This window comes from Perca flavescens, chromosome 12 (genome assembly GCF_004354835.1).
Source record: "Perca flavescens isolate YP-PL-M2 chromosome 12, PFLA_1.0, whole genome shotgun sequence".
NCBI classification, from domain to species: domain Eukaryota; kingdom Metazoa; phylum Chordata; class Actinopteri; order Perciformes; family Percidae; genus Perca; species Perca flavescens.
Window position 1 is genome coordinate 646798 of NC_041342.1, and position 17639 is coordinate 664436.

General features: G+C 40.4%; 1 protein-coding gene across 1 annotated transcript; it reads left to right on the forward strand.

The window, feature by feature from the left end:
- Positions 1–7342: 7342 nt before the first annotated feature.
- Positions 7343–17639, forward strand: lactb2 (lactamase, beta 2). The gene is made up of 7 exons (XM_028593202.1): positions 7343–7817; positions 8479–8639; positions 8892–9012; positions 14110–14288; positions 15989–16137; positions 16721–16808; positions 17016–17639. Exons 1-7 carry the CDS (start codon positions 7696–7698, stop codon positions 17057–17059), a joined length of 864 nt encoding a protein of 287 aa, XP_028449003.1. The 5' UTR covers positions 7343–7695; the 3' UTR covers positions 17060–17639.

The following is a 17639-nucleotide window of genomic DNA, read 5'->3' on the forward strand; positions in this document are numbered from 1 at the left end:
CAAGATTTTTTAGTGAAAACAGCTGCTTAAAGAAAGGGTGATGAATCGTCTCCTGAGCAGTAACAAATCTAGCAAAGCTGTCTTTACTACTAACCTTACTGCTCACCACGAGCCCAGTTCGAGCCCACTGCCTCAATCGGTTAGTTAGTCAGTGTTGTTGTGTGACTTGGTGTTTTAAAGGGTTACTTTGGATTCATAAAAGGTAAAATGACTGTTTTTGTCAAAGGAGTCTGGTGGCTTTAAAGAGAGCAAAGGGCTGCCCGACAGCAAGGTGAAGACGTGAAAATATTATAAATATAGCGTCCACTTAAACTGAGGTGGTTCAAATGTGTTTAGCTGCTGCCCCCCGTCCACAGCAGAACATAGCTTAGCTTCTGTGTCGGTACTCCTGCCTGCTTCTGGAGCTAACACACCGACCGTGGAGAAGTAGCTCATACAACCACACTTCAACAGATCCAAACGGTCCCTTTAAGGTGAGAGTTTTAGTTGAGAATCCACTCAAGTTTTGCTCATCATGCTCAGCAACAGTTTAATGTTAAATGACAACCTAGTGCCTACCACACCAGCAGTAACTGTCCTCACAGTCAACATTCAATTTGTACATATTATTATTGAGACGTACACAAATTCTAGTATTTTGTGGAGATCAGACTTTACATTTACACACTATACTGTTCCAGCCCCCCCCCCCCACCGTCCTCTCTCTCTCTCTCTCTCTCTCTCTCTCTCTCTCTCTCTCTCTCTCTCTCTCCCCCATTCATTTACATTTATATTGAATTAGAATCCGTGGTGGAGAGCTAGTGGAGGCAGCCGAGACTGATTATAATGGGAGATTACGAGCTGACTGCACCGCCATTATGTCGTGTAATTACAAAGAGAGAGAGTGAGAGAGGAGGATGGGGCCCTTGAACGCCCAGATGTCAGGATCTATTTCATTTTGGGAAATAATGTCTCTCTGCTTCCCCCTCCACCTATTCTACCTCTAAATATTATAGAGCGCTGAATTATCCCCTCTTTTACACCCATTTTTATGGGTCACAATTTATTGGAGACAAATATCAAACAAGGCATTAAGGAGGATGTGTGGGTCCCATCAGGCGATTTACCGCCACATCTCGATCGGCTTTATGGCTTTATTTGACTGCATCAATCTGGTGTCATAATGCATGTAGGATTACTGGCCATTCACTCAGGGAAAGATCTAATGGGTTAATGTAAAGCCTGTTGGACAAGATCATTGTGTTTCCTCTTCTGCAGTACTGTAGTTGATAGATTTTAGACAAGTAATTCCTGTAATATAGAAATAATGAGAGCCAGACATGTGCTGGTAAATGAAAAGGAAATTACAGGTAACACAACTCAAATATGTATTCATATAAGCATGACTTTTCATCATTTTAACACATCTTTAATTGCATAAATCCCAACCAATGAAACAAATTCTTTAGCAATCCCTCCTCAACAATTCTCTTATCATATCAAAATGAACTAAACTCGGCTTTCTTTATGGACCTGCAGCCCAACACAGTTGATCCAAAGTGCTTTACAGCACAGAGAGAACATGCAGTCCTTGATTGAGACAGACAAGAGGTTTTGGTGAGAGGATTTCAGGTGTCTAACATGTAGTATGGAGACAGAATGGAAGCATGGACAAGAACAGTTTGTGCTTTGTAGACAAACAGCAGGATTTAAACATGTGATAGCTAACAAGGAGCTAGTGGAGGGAGGTGAGGAGGGCAGTAATCTCTTCCATCTTTTCTTGTTAAAAGCCTTGCTTCAGCATTTTGTTGGAGACAGGATAAGTAAATCTGAGTAATGCACAAACAATTGAAACTTGATTTAATCAGCTGGTTTATTTGTCAATTCAACTCTGAATCAAATTTGACTCAAAGATATTTTTTTGCTTGTGATTTCACAAAGCATACAGGAATAAAACCTCAAACTGGCTCCTGTGCCCAAGCTGACATCCGAGTGGTTTGGACTTTTAAATGATCCCTCATTACATTATGTCCTGACCCAATATCCTGTTTCAACAGGAAACACATTAAATAAAAGGTACAGCTAGGATGAATGTGGCAGACTGGGCCATTGATTTGATCTTGTTATTGACTATCCCTCATAATTCATTCCATATTTTCTTGCCGTTTATGTTCAGAAGTGAAAAAGAAAAGAATGGTAATTGTGTCATGAAGATGTACTTTAGCAGTGAAATACAGGCTGCAATTTACATTCATTTAAAAAAAAAAAACAGATCTCAGGTTTAATTGGTTTCCATGGTGTGTTTTCTACACCTTACAGGTTGGAACTTGCCACCCACATTCCCTGACTTGTGATCCTGCCAAGTGTCTGTGTACGAGATTCAACGCTGTCGGCCCGTAGCTTACCACGTACTGCATGGTCTGACTGTCACGTCAGGAAGCAAGAAGCTCTTGAAATTCAGTTTTTAACTGAGATTTTAAAGTGATGAAATGCAAACATCTGTAACAAGCGTGATCTTGTGTTGTGTTATGGAGAGACACCACAGGCCACTATTCCCAGTTGAGTGTTTTTTATTCTAGTAATAGACAAACAGTGTGGTCACTGGACTGGTCTTAAACATACATCCACGGCAGTGATGATACCAGATGTATGGAAACACACATTACCAAAAATGAACAATCTCTTACAGTAAAATAATCGGCACAATGTTATAAATATGACTTACCGCTTTCACGGGTAAGTTCAACTGGGAAGAACGTAACGTGTGTCATTCCCATAAAAACAACTGCACACACTTTTAAGTTGGCTAACACTAAACCAAAATACACAATTATACACTTATGGTAAATGGCAAGTGGAAGCATTAATGACCATGTTACACATGTCTGCACCATTTGTTATTTTTGGGGTTGCTGGTGTTTTGCTCTCACAGTCCCAACATCTTGCTAACTCTTAACTACAGTGGAACCAGACCAGTTGTTCATCCATCCATGAAAAGGCTAGGGCGATGCTGCTGTACTACTCCTGACACCACACACCACTGTTTCCGTTATCCCTTATTGGAAAAAGGGAGATTTCCATGCCTTTTTTATTATAAAGCAGGTCGAGGTGCTATATAAATACTGTGAATGAATCAAAACACTCAATCCACAGAGAAATGCACAAGCATAGAATTTAGAAACTGTACCTTTAAACAAGACGTCAGGACTTCTGTACGGTTGTGATGTCACAACTATAATACCTATATAGGTAAAAAGTGCCGGTACAGTGCCGTTACAGTCATTTTCGGCTGCAATGGCAGTGCAGAGACTCTGAGAGCGCAGATGCGGAAGACCCAGAAACGCTGACCAATCAGAGCAGACTGGGCCTTTTCAGTAAAGGGGGGCTTAAAGCAACAGGTGCTAAAATGGAGCGTTTCAGACAGAGGGTGAATACAGGTACAGTATATACAGACAGATTGTTTGAGAAAAGGAATCTGTTTTTTTAACATTAAAGCATGTAAACATGCTAGTAGAAACCCAAAATACAAGTAGGAACCTCAAAATGAGCATGATATGGGACCTTTAACTCTTTCCCTACGCCAGACACACACATCTTCCTGTCAGATTCTTAAGTCCGAGACACACCAAGCCAAGATAATCGGCCGTTGGACAGTCTGGTGAGGTCAGTGACTTGAGTCTGTTTGGTATATATATATATATATATATATATATATATATATATATATATATATATATATAGAGAGAGAGAGAGAGAGAGAGAGTAAAAAGATAAAAAATATATATACAGTATACATACATGCACATACACCAGCACATTCTCACCCAAGCACATCTCGCAAATACACAATCATCTTGCACATACACATTCATTCCAGTTCTCAATAAATAGCTAAAAAACAGTAAACACAGCAGTTATTGCACAGAGTCTGATTGCACTGAGGGGGTAACGGATGTGTGTATGTTTTTATCTTTGTATTTGTGCGTGTGCTGGGGGTTCTCAGTCTGCCTGATGGGAGGAGGGGTGAACAGGGAGTGTCCAGGGTGTGAGGTGTCCTGCCTGATGTTTGTGGCCCGTGTGAGAAGACAGTTTGAGTATATTTCACTCAGGTTTGGTAGGGGGGAGCCAATAATCCTCTCAGCCGTCTTTACAACCCGCTGCAGGTCCTCTCTTTCTGCTGCTGTGCAGCTGGAGTGCCACACGGTGCAGCAGGATGTCAGGGAGCTCTCAATTGTGCAGCGGTAGAAGCGTGTCAGAAGTTCCTGAGGGAGCCCATTGCGCTTCAGAGTCCTCAACATCTTCTGCTGGACTTTGTTAATGGTGTGGGAGGTGTTCTGGCTCCAGGTTAGATCCTCTGCTATGCGCACTTGTCAAGCTTAAAAGAGCAAAACACAGGGGACTGAGAAGAAACATCTTTGAGTGGAGGCAGATTTCTGGCACATCTTCTCCTACTTCCAAGCATGGAGAAAAAAAAATCACTTTAAAGGTGATTGGGAGCTCTTCATCCTTGTCACTGGTTGTAGAGGTCAAAATCACAGTTATTCAAGGACCCTTCACAGTTTGTTGTACATGGCCATGCAGGTTTACATGTGGTTTAGATTCACTAATAACCTGCTACACAGCCAGATTGTCAATGATGGTCCCAAACATATCCATCAAACATTTTATTTACACATTTCATTTATTAAACCCCATATAGAGTGGTCAAAGGTCAGGATCAGAAACAGAGCGCTGCAACAGTTGGTAGTATGTGGTTAAACAGCTTTGATTGATTTTGGTTTTCTCTGTTCGAGGTGTAATAAAAACACCCATTTAAACTTTTAGGATGAATGAGTACAATAACATCAGTCATAGATGGCTCTGATATTTGAGGTTGAACTGTGAGGAGCTGGCAAGCATCATTATCATTAGTAAAACGTTCAGTCTGTGAAATACTGATAATCCAGCACCTTGTGATATTTTGAAAGTGCCTCAGTGGAGCCTATGAGGTGAGAAGTGACTCAGCCATGATCAGACTGGACGATGGCCCCACCTAGTGCTCCTTCTCTGCTGCTGACATTTTGTGTGGTCAGATGACATTTATTGTGACAGATATTCGGTAAATGTCCTGTAATGGGCCCATTCAATTGTTACCAGTCTGGCTGGAGCTGCATTTTCATTTGTAGGAGCACTAACGTAATACATGTATTTATTTAATTGTGAGAAAGCATTTGCATGGGGAATTTATTTGGCATTAATGTGAAAGTAATGTATGGAAGAGAGTTTGTACATATGTGTGAACAGAAGCAAATAAAGAGGGCTTGGCTAGCATATAATAAGTAATAAATAGTAATATATATGTATATATAGATATATACATATATATTTAATTCATTTATTTTTAATACCATCTGATGAAAAAAAAAACAATATACACACTTGAATTGGTAGAAGAAATACAAGTATGAAGAATCCACACAATGGGACATACAATATAATCAGAGCAATGCACCACAGATCAGACAATCTATTTCCACGACGTTCCACTTCTGGGATTGGTCCGTTGCCGCCAGACATTCCGCCGTACGGCCTTCTCTTCGGCCAGATGTCCGTCCCCTTCCTCTGTCTCTGTGTCGGCGTTCTAACCTCCGGTGGATTTGTGAGGACTATGGTTAACTGCTCCTCAGATCTCTGCAGGGTAAATCCACCAGAGACGGTTTTAACACTTTTTTTTGTTGCAATTTTCCAATAAATCAGAAACCATTTCCACTGTAATAGCCAATTTGCTTTATTATACCCTTTGCTGTGTCACCTACTGGAAAACTGCATTTAAGTGGTTTTATGAAATATATACAGGATGTAAAATTGATATAAATACAGTTACTCTGTATGAGTACAGTATGAAATACATGTAATTATTCAATCAAATACTGTACTCTAAATGAGAGCTTATTTATCATTCACAATATTGTAAGTAGTTATTTTCAAAATGAATATTTACTAGGCTACTATTATACTACTACTAGCCAACTATTACTTATATGATGTTGCTGTAAATCTTTCTCATCCATCCATCCATCCATCCATCCATCCATCCATCCATCAATCATCTATCTATCTATCTATCTATCTATCTATCTATCTATCTATCTATCTATCTGTCTATCTATCTATCTATCCATCCATCCATCCATCCATCAATCATCCATCTATCTATCTGTCATGCTAGCCAGATAGCTAGCTGGTGCTAGTTATCTATCTATCTAATCTAATCTATATGTTGACCTTTAAGTAAAATAATAATAATAATAATAATAATAATAATAATAATAATAATAATAATAATTTAATCAGCTATAAATGTATATATGTGAAGGCCTTTAGTTTTTAAAATACCAAATTAAACTTGATTATAAACGGTTAAATGGCCATCCCTGGACCAGTACCTAGTTATGTTTTCATCTCTTGTAATCTAGCTGCTAGTTTGACAAATGTGGGGCATTTTGATTTTTAGCTGACAAGACAGTGATTCTAATAAAACAACATATAAAAAAAGTTACATTTTTACCTCAGAAAAAAACTTGAGCTGGTAACTGTCTCTTTTAGTTTCAAATGTGGCTCCTTTTATAACAGCAAGAAGACAGTGCAACTGAACATGTGCAGAGTAAGTAGCATAACTCCAGCTTGTTTCTGATTGGAGGAATTCACCCAGGTAACGTTTTTAGTTGCGGGAACGTTCCCTGAAGGTTAGTTTTTGGTTCCCATGGAAAGTTTTCCTGACGTTTAGGGAACGTTAGTTTTTGGTTACATCGAACGTTGTCAGAATGCCTAACGTTGCAACCTTTAGAGCACGTTCCCCTAACATTCCCCTAACGTTATTTTTTACATTCCCTAACCTTTAAATAACTAACAACTGTGGTACCAATTTTATTATTACTTTAAACTGTCTGTTCATGAGCAGGAATGAATTATTATATATTGGCAGGAATGAATGAACAGGCAACAGGCAAACTTGATGGGATTTAAAACTTTAATATAAATTAACAAAATACAAAAATATAAAAGGCCTATAATAATATAACAATCCGAAATCAGAAACTATACAAATAAAAAAAAAAAAAAAAAACAATGGAGTGGGATGTAGAGTGCAAAGTAGCCTAATAGTGCAACTGTAGTGTGCAAGATGCATATTGGAATGATAACGTATGTAATGTGTAGGTGAATGGCCTAAGTGGGGATGAGCCCACTTCTCAGCAGATCAGGAGAGTGATGGCAGTGGGAAAGAAGCTGTTCTCGTGTCTGGTTGTTTTTGTGTGCAGGCCAGGGATTTGTAGCGCCTACCAGAGGGGGGGGGGGGGGGAGGATGGCAGCAGTGTAGAAGATGGCCAGTAGCTCTTGTGGTAGGCCATGCTTCTGCAGTTGCCGTAGGAAGTACATCCTCTGCTGAGCCTTTTTAAGGATGTTGGACTCCCACTTCAGGTCTGCAGGACGTTCCAACCGTCCCTGGTCTCCCCCGGTCTCCCCCATGGATGTATTGGGTGTCCCCGTAGACAGTGAAATGAATCTCCCCTACTGCGATACTTTTATTTTGAAGGCTGCTTTGGGACATACAGGAAGTAAACATTATTCACATTCAGTTTCCGTTTATATAGCCTGTTTGACGAAGGTTTGCTTTTTAACTTTGTATGTTTTGTTGTTTTATTTTACAGCTAAGGTTATTATTACGTTATATTAGCTATGAGTGCTGTCATCCCTCGGATAGAGCAGCTGTCTGCCAGAGTTGTTCGGGTTTTGGGCTGTAACCCGGGACCGATGACCCTGCAGGGAACCAACACATACCTGGTCGGGACTGGCCAAAGGTGACACCACACAAATAGACCACAGACGTTTACTATCTTCGCCAAAATAAGCTTACCTTCTCTATCCCAGAATGCTTGTATTGGGAAACGACCATCTGGCCATAAACGTGACCGTTGGGTTTGATGTCCAGGTAGCCTTCAGAATGCCCCGTTAGGACATCAAGCCAAATTCCATGAACATTTTACTAAATTGAATGGTTCCTTGTTTATAGGCAAAAATACATAGTATATAGACCAAGACTGATCATGTATACTGAATTGCCAGGGTCCACTGGTTTTTTCGGCATATACTCAATATAGGAAATATTAAGTACTTTTTAGGTTATTAGACTAAGTTAAAAAATATATGGGCAATTCCTATGTTGGTAGTCTGGAAGTTATACAAGTAATAGTTTAGTTTTATTCTGTCATAAAATAATATATACATAACTTATGTGCAGAAATATAGGCCTACTCAGTAGACAAAGGTTACAAAAAAAAAAAAAAAAACGCCTAATACGATATGTAAAGTAAAACATTTAATGATGTAAGACAATAAACTATAAAGAAAACCCCACCCAAAAGGTTAATACATTAGCATAATTAGTATATATGAATACAGATAGCTACTTTTAAAGGCTGGAATATGCATACTTTATAAAAATGTGTGACAATATTCCAGGCGAGTGCTGATAGACACTGGAGAACGTGCTGTGCCTGAATACATCAGCAGTCTGAAACAGGCACTGAGGCAGTTCAACACCAGCATCCAGGAGATCATCGTCACACACTGGCATCATGACCACACAGGCGGAGTGGAAGACATCTGCAGGGACATCACTGGTGAGGACAGGATGTGTGCTGTGGAACAGGTTTAATGAGCCCTGGATTAGCACTGTTCAGCCCTGCAGTATTATCTGAATTAGAAATTGGAAAAAGGGTCAGTTCCGTTTGAAAACATTAATCCAAATTTCAACTGTTTGGGATCTAGTTGTCACAAAAGTGCCTGTGTAAAAAATATATGCAGGGCAGAAATAACATATTTGCTCATAGTTTGTTTGGCAGTCCAATATTTCTCTGTTTTCCCTCCTGCAGGTTCTGAGGTACGAGTCAGCAAACTGCCTCGCTCCAGCCAAGTCAAAGAGACCGCTGGAAACACAAGCTTTACTTATCTCAAAGATGGAGATGTTGTCCAGACGGAGGGGGCCACACTCAAGTCAGTTCACTTCATGTGAAAGTTGAATATGTATAGAGCATTTTAAACTGGTAGGACTTTAACTTTACAGGAAATATAAATGACATCCAAAGATATACTGTAAATAATGTGTACTATAATATGCACTATAATAGACGCATAATTCAAAATAATACATCATTTACAGTTTTTCTCCATTGGTTTGGCTCATTTCTTGAAACTCTAAGATCATTTGGCAAAACAGTCTTACAGTTCTGCACAACACTATAGCTCACTTGCAAAAGCTCATATCTCTCCCAAAACTGTTCACTCATGCTCCAAAACTAAATTCCTTTCCCATATAAAGAGTCAGTGCCACCAAAATGGCAAAGATCCTTCTCAATCTCTTTGGCTCATTTCTTGAAACAGACCGGACGTTCTCAACACTCTTGGTGCTTTTGCAAAAATAACCTGGATGGTTCGGCACAACACCGTGGTTCACCTGCAAAAGCTCATATCTGTCTCAAAACAGTTCACTCGTGTCAAAACTAAATTTCTTTCTCATTTAAATAGTCAGTGCCCCCAAAATGCTTCGTCCCTTTGGCATTGTGTAAGCACTGCAAGTCAAAATGTTTAGATGTTTTGTCACTATGGCAGAGGACCATTGAAATATTCCTCATGTCCACCTTTCAGTCTCAGCCCAGTCCTTCATTGACAATGGTTACTCTACTGTTTTTTGTCTAGCTAACAGAATACAATTGTGTATAAAACTGAAAAAATAAATAGGATTTGAGGGTAAGAGTAGGCTCCAAGGTTTGACATCACACATTGCACTCATACTGCCAAGAAAATTGTAACCATTTTTATTCACACACATAAAGTAATGTCCATACATCAGAGTAAAAAGAAAATGTATACAGCATAATATACTGTAATATAAACACACAAACAAAAAACAAGGAAAAGTATATGTAGCCTACAGTGCTGTAAATAAAGCTGGAGTTTCACAACTAACAGTTCTTCACTGGTTGCTGTCCTCCCCCTCCCTCTCCTGGCCACCGTCCTCAGCCTCCTGGCCGTCCCCACTCTGCTGTCTGTCTGGCCACAGATTCTCGTCCACGTCACAGAGTATATTCTCCCTTGCCATGCAACGCGGGAAGAAACGGCGTGCATGTCCTCACACGCAGCAATGGAGCAGGGACCTCTGATCTTGAGCCCGATGCTCATACACTCTCCACCTCCAAGCGGAGAAATACTCCTCAATAGGATCGAGGAAATGAGAGTAAGGTGGTAGGAACACCGTGACCATCCTTGGATGAGTAGTGAACCAGGCCCTGATGAGCGGGCCACGGTGGAAATTCCCATTGTCCCATACAATGACATATTGTGGTAGGTGAGGCCCTCTCATTTTCAGGGATCAAATCAACATGAATGGCTATATATATATATATATATATATATATATATATATGTATATGTATGTGTGTATGTTTGGCAGCATTCACAATCATGGACAGCACCTGTCAGGTAACTTAACATACTGTTTGATTGGTCATCTGAGATGTGTGAAACTACTCCTTTGTGACTGACTGTCAATCGATTCAATTCAATTCAATTTTATTTATAGTATCAAATCATAACAAAAGTTATCTCGAGACACTTTACAGATAGAGTAGGTCTAGACAACACTCTATAAATTCCAAAACCCCAACAATTACAGTAATTCCCTCAAGAGCAAGCATTAGCAGTGGCTATTGCGACAGTGGCAAGGAAAAACTCCCTTTTAGGAAGAAACCTCGGCAGACCCAGACTCTTGGTAGGCGGTGTCTGACGGGCCGGTTGGGGGCGTGATGAACAGTGGTGATAACAGTCACATTAGAAGTCACAGTGACTTCGAAGGTTATCGTGGAAGTTCATGTCATAGCAGGGCACATCGTGTCATACTGAGTAGTGCAGTCTCCTATACCGGATCCTGACTACTCTGTGCATAGGAACATCACAGCAGGGCGTTGCGGGATGTAACGTGGCGCTGCAGAGCACGGGTGGAGGCTGCGGATGCAACAGAACGCAGCAGGATGCGGCCGGGAAATGCAGAGAATCGCAGAGCATAGCTCTGCGAAGAAGAAACATAAGGACTCCGGGGAGTAAACTCCCCAGAGCTAGATTAGTAACAAGCATTTCTGGGACAGGATGCATACAAAAGGAAACAAGTGAAAACAGAGATGAGAGAGCACCTCAGTGTGTCATAGAAAGGAAGGAACTTCCCCGGCAGTCTAGAATTGTAATAGCATAACTTAAGAGAGGCAGGTTAAAGAGAGGTGCCTGGTCGGGCTAGAACTCTCCCCAACCGGATCGGGCTGTACTGGCCTGCCTCCCTCTACTCTCGCTAGATTATTAATTATACAGTATATAAAACTGATGACTACAAGGAGAAGCAGTGGGCCGGGTTAGGTGGACGCTTCAACTCCTCGTCCCTAACTATAAGCTTTATCAAAGAGAAGGGTTTTCAGTTTACTCTTAAATGTGGTGACGGTGTCTGCTCCTCGAACCCAGACTGGGAGCTGGTTCCACAATACTGGAGCCTGATAGCTGAAGGCCCTGGCCCCCAGTCTACTTCCAGAGACTCTAGGAACCATAAGTAGCCCCGCATTCCGGGAGCGCAGTGCTCTAGTGGGACAATAAGGTACTATGAGCTCTTCTAAGTATGATGGTGCTTGACCATTTAGAGCTTTGTAAGTCAGGAGGAGGATTTTAAATTCGATCCTAGATTTCACTGGAAGCCAATGCAGAGAAGCTAATACAGGAGAAATATGATCTCTTCTCTTAGTTCTCATCAGAACACGTGCTGCAGCATTCTGGATCAGTTGGAGAGTCTTAAGGGACTTATTTGGGCAACCTGATAATAAGGAATTGCAGTAATCTAGTCTAGAAGTAACCAATGCATGGACTAGTTTTTCAGCATCGTTTTGAGACAGGATATTCCTAATTTTGGCAATGTTACGAAGATGGAAAAAGGCTATTCTTGAGGTTTGTTTTAAGTGGGCGTTTGAAGGATATATCCTGATCAAAAATAACTCCTAGATTTCTGACAGCAGTGCTGGAGGCCAGGGTAATACCATCCAGAGTAACTATATCTTTCAAAAACGAAGTTCGGCGGTGCGTTGGTCCTATCACAATAACTTCAGTTGTCTGAGTCAGGACATCAGGAAATTGTGGGTCATCCAGGATTTTATATCCTCAATACACGTTTGAAGTCTTGCTAACTGACCACTTTCATCTGGCTTAATTGACAGATTTAATTGGGTATCGTCTGCGTAACAGTGATAGTTAATCGAGTGTTTCCTAATAATATTACCTACAGGAAGCATATATAAGGAAAATAGAATTGGTCCAAGCACTGAGCCTTGAGGAACGCCATGGCTAAGCGTGCTTGGAGGGTTTATCATTAACATTAACAAATTGGGATCGTTCAGAGAAATAGGACTTAAACCAGCTTAGTGCGATTCCTTTAATGCCAACTAAGTGTTCCAGTCTCTGTAACAGGATGGTATGGTCAATAGTGTCAAATGCAGCACTAAGATCTAGTAAAACAAGAATGGAGACAAATCCTTTGTCTGCAGCTGTTAGAAGGTCGTTAGTAATTTTCACCAGTGCCGTCTCTGTGCTACAATGCTTTCTAAATCCTGATTGAAAATCATCAAATAGACTGTTGCTATGTAGAAAATCACATAACTGATTAGCAACCACCTTCTCAAGGATCTTGGATAGAAAGGGAAGGTTAGATATAGGTCTATAGTTTGCTAAGACCTCAGGATCTAGGGTGGGTTTTTTCAGAAGAGGTTTTATCACAGCTACTTTAAATGACTGCGGTACATAACCTGTTAATAAAGACATATTGATCATATCTAGTAATGAAGTGTTTACCACGGGTAATGCTTCTTTGAGTAGCCTCGTTGAGATGGGGTCTAAGAGACAGGTAGATGGCTTAGCTGAGGATATCTTTAACATTAATTGTTGAAGGTCTATAGGATAAAAGCAGTCCAAGTATATGTCGGGACTAAATCGTTCTCTTTCTAGCGGTCCTGCATTTAAAGATGAACTTTTAGAAGTTAAGGGCAAAAGATGATGAATTTTATCTCTAATTGTTATAATTTTATCATTAAAGAAGCTCATGAAGTCATCACTACTCAGAGCTAGAGGAATAGATGGCTCAGTTGAGCTGTGGCTATCTGTCAGCCTGGCTACAGTGCTGAAAAGAAACCTTGGGTTGTTCTTGTTTTCTTCTATTAGTGATGAGTAATAGTCTGATCTGGCTTTTCTTAGGGCCTTCATTTAGGTTTTGAGACTTTCTTGCCATTCCAAACGGGATTCTTCCGCCACTTACTTTCGAGGTTTCGTGAGATTTGTTTTAATTTGCGAGTTTGGGAGTTATACCAAGGAGCTATTTTCCTTTGCTTTATTGTCTTCTTTGTGAGAGGAGCGACAGAGTCTAAGGTCGTCCGTAGGCAAGTTGTAGCACCATCTACAAATGTATCAATTTGAGAGGGACTGAGGTTAACATAGAGGTCCTCTGTTATGTTAAGGCACGACATAGAATCGCTGTAATCAATTTATCAAACGTTCCAAGAGATTCATATATGGTATTCATGGTCATATGTTCTTGACTAATTTTGACAATTGAACAGACTATTGTGCATGTGATGACTTATACAATGAAATGACGCTGACACGTTTTGGAGAGAAAAACCATCAACAATCAGTTTAGATCAACAAGATCTATTCACTTGGAAATTGTGCTAAATGTAGGCTACCTCTACATAATCATTTGCAAAGATGTACTGAGACATTGAGACATGAACTAAGACATTTGCAATTTGATGAAATTAATGAGAAATTCAATTCTCTTGTGAACAATTGCCAAGTGCTTTAGAGGTTTGTCCATGTTGTTTTGAGAATGTCATTTCTGTTTCAAGAAATGAGCCAAACCAATGGAGAAAACCTGTAAAACTAAAGATGGAAATGCATGAGATATTTTGAGTGTGCCACAGTAACCTCAAAATATGTGTGTATTAATGATTATCATACCTAACACTGTAATGGCTGGTTCCAGTCAGTTATTCAGTTATTTCTTTATCCCAGAGTGCTGTTCACCCCAGGCCACACTGATGACCACATGGCCTTGCTGCTGGACGAGGACCGGGTGCTCTTCTCTGGAGACTGCATCCTGGGCGAAGGCACAGCCGTGTTTGAGGATCTCTACGACTACATGAAGTCTCTGAAGATCCTGCTGGACTCGGAGGCTGACATCATCTACCCTGGTAGGTGTGCTACATTGATGATATCACTGCTATCAAACCAAGAAATCCTCACATTTGAGAAGGTGCAACCAGCAAATATTTGGCATTTTGCTTGAAAGATCATCTTAACGATTTGTCAGTTATCTAAGTTGTTGTCCATTAGGGCTGCCCAATATATCGTTTTTTAAAATCAATTGGCACAATAGCCATATCGCGAAAGGCTGCAACGTATCACGCAAGACACTCAGAGATTTCTTTTTGTTAGTTGAAAAAAAAATATCAGTAGAAAATGTAATGTAACTGTTATTCTTTTTTAGTGTTGCCTTTTACATTCAATTCAATGTTCAGTTTGTTCAACAAAAGAATGTTGAGAATGATTTCCTTTCATTTGTTTTAAATCTAAAAAGCATTTTGTTGTATTTTAGCAGAATATGGAAAGCAGCAGAGCTGAACACACTTTAATATCTGTTTATTTATCGCAAGTAATATAGATATCGTGATATTCAACAACGTTATTGCGTATTTTTTTCATATCATGCAGCCCTGTTGTCCATTCATTTTCTGTTGATCAACTTTGACTAATCGTTTCAGTGCTGCCAATTTAGCTTCTTTGATTTCTATCTTTTTTTCTCCAAAATAATAACAAATAACAAAAGCTGTTGTTCCTCCTGTCAAGCCAACCGACAAACCAAAAGAACAAGCTTCTGCAGTCACTTTATTTTAGATGAAGAGTAAAAAAAATCAAATATCACAATATTCTTGACCAAATACCTTCATGTCGATATACGACAATATTGTTGGGGGGGCTTTTACAAAATATTTTTTTACAATGATATTTTTGATAAAAATCATGAGTAATGATCATAAGTTAACAAGCTGGACGAGCTCAGAGCCAGAATGAAATAGCAGAGGGACATTAACCAGCAGGCTGAACATTGTAACAGTGCTAACCTGAAGACCTTGAGCAGCACATCACATGTCCCACCAGAGGAGAGAGAGCCCCCCTGGATCACTGCCACTCCCCCTTCTTCCCTCAGGCTGTCCGTCTGCTCAATGAGAACCCACCCACCACCTCATTTTCTCCTGTTGTATGTATTACTATTTTTATGGATTTTATTTTTATTGAGACAGAACAGGTAAACATTGTACTGTGTATGATTGTGTATGTGACAAATCAATTTGATTAGATTTTTAATGTGGATATAATGACTAAGTGGGTAAAGGCAAATTATGGAACAGCGAGAACAGTCTGGTAAATTCAGAAAATGACATCACTTTACTTTAATGCTGGCTGTAAAACCAGGAGAACACTTATGCCATATTATGATTTCCAAAATCAAAGACGATACATAGTCTCACATTACGATATTTTGATAATATCCAAATAATCCCTAGGTCTAGATTAAATGCAAAAAAAAGAGTTAGATTATAAATAGTGGCCCTCCACTTTCCTGATACACACCACAGGTGTCCATCAGTCAGTCTGACCTGTGATACACACCACAGGTGTCCATCAGTCAGTCTGGCCTGTGATACACACCACAGGTGTCCATCAGTCAGTCTGGCCTGTGATACACACCACAGGTGTCCATCAGTCAGTCTGGCCTGTGATACACACCACAGGTGTCCATCAGTCAGTCTGACCTGTGATACACACCACAGGTGTCCATCAGTCAGTCTGACCTGTGAAGTAATGGAACGTGCTGCTGTTCTGTGTGCAGGTCACGGCCCTGTGGTTCAGGATGCTGGCTCTAAGATCAGACACTACATCAGCCACCGGGACCAAAGAGAGCAGCAGATCCTGGCTGCCATTCAGGATGGAGCAGGGAAGCCTTTCTCCTCAATGGAGCTCGTCAAGATGGTCTACAAGGTCAGGACTAAACCGTCTGCTACTTTGATAAGTTCTCCAGTCTGTAGTCAAGGGCTGACCGTCGTCCCATGTGAGTAGTGAAGCTGAGACCATGGGGTATAGTACACCTTAGCCATATTTGGACTGTTGTAAAACATAGTCCCTGCAGCAAGGATAAGCTTGTTCAGTGGTATCCACACTAGATGGAGCTGCTTTCAGTTGCAAAGAAGATGCATTTAGCAAGTTCCTCGATATACCAAGTAAACATATATAATAATGAAACCAAAACAAGGATAAGTCTATGGAAGTGACCTGAAAATAAGCCGGCAAGTAATCACACAAGCTACCCGTCTGTGCACATGGAGTTGATCAGGGTTCCAAATGAACTTTTTCATCCACCAGCCAAATGGCTAGTGAATGTTCAAATTTCACCAGCCATTTCTCAAAAGATTTCCATTGGTTTTTTTTGGCTGGTAAGTGAGGCAAATCTACCAGCCACTTCCACATTTTACCAGCATTTGGCTAGTTGACGGTGCTAATTTTGGACTCTGGAGGTGATATATAGGTCAAATACTTTGCTTGCTTCTCACTGCTTCTCTCCCAGGACACTCCTGAATACCTGCATCAAGCGGCTAATGTGAACTTAGTCCATCACTTAAAGAAACTGGAGAAAGATGGCAAGATCACCCTGGGTACGTCATCTCATACTACCGCTGCAAAAAAGTCTGGGAGAATTTTAGAGCATCAGTAATTCAACTCAACCAAATTAGGCATATCTGGCAAATCAGATAGTTTGGTTATTATGTAACAAGGTTAAGGGTTCATGAAGATTGATTGCTTGTGTTGTTGGGGTTTTACAAAATTAGGCTTTGCACTCACTCACTACTTTCTCCCCTCAGTGAACGAATCTTCACAGAACATCAAATGGAAGAGTAACCTGTGATGTCCACAGACACCGTGAAGAAATCAACTCAAATTGACCATTTGGCAAGGATAATGGAAATCCGTCTGGTCGACAGATAATATAATAATTTTTCAATAGAACATGATCACGTTTTAGCATAATGTTTAGGGTTGAATGCCTTAGATCTGCTGAGTGACAGATATGTTATTGGTGGTCACATTGACCACCAATAACGCAAACGGAACAAGACCAACAATCGCACTCCCGAGGACTGAGCTGCAGTCTGTGTCAAAGTCTTACAAGCCCAAAGTTCGGAAATGGAAAAGTAGCCCCGTCCTACAATGTGATTAGTGTGCCACAGTGCTCCCATCTGCTTGAATTACATTGTCGTATTTTTCTTCTTCCTTCTACAAGGCTTTTTCTTCCCAGTTTAGTAACTTAGCCAACTTGAAAACTTGAAACTCATTTAGCTGCAATTCCTTTCATTAGCAGACTAACTAAGGCTGTGGCCCTAACCCTAACCGGCCACTAGGCTTATGTTCTACCATAAGCCTAGTGGCCGGTTAGCTCAGTTGGTAAAGCAGGCACACATATGTGGAGGTTTATTCCTCGACGCAGA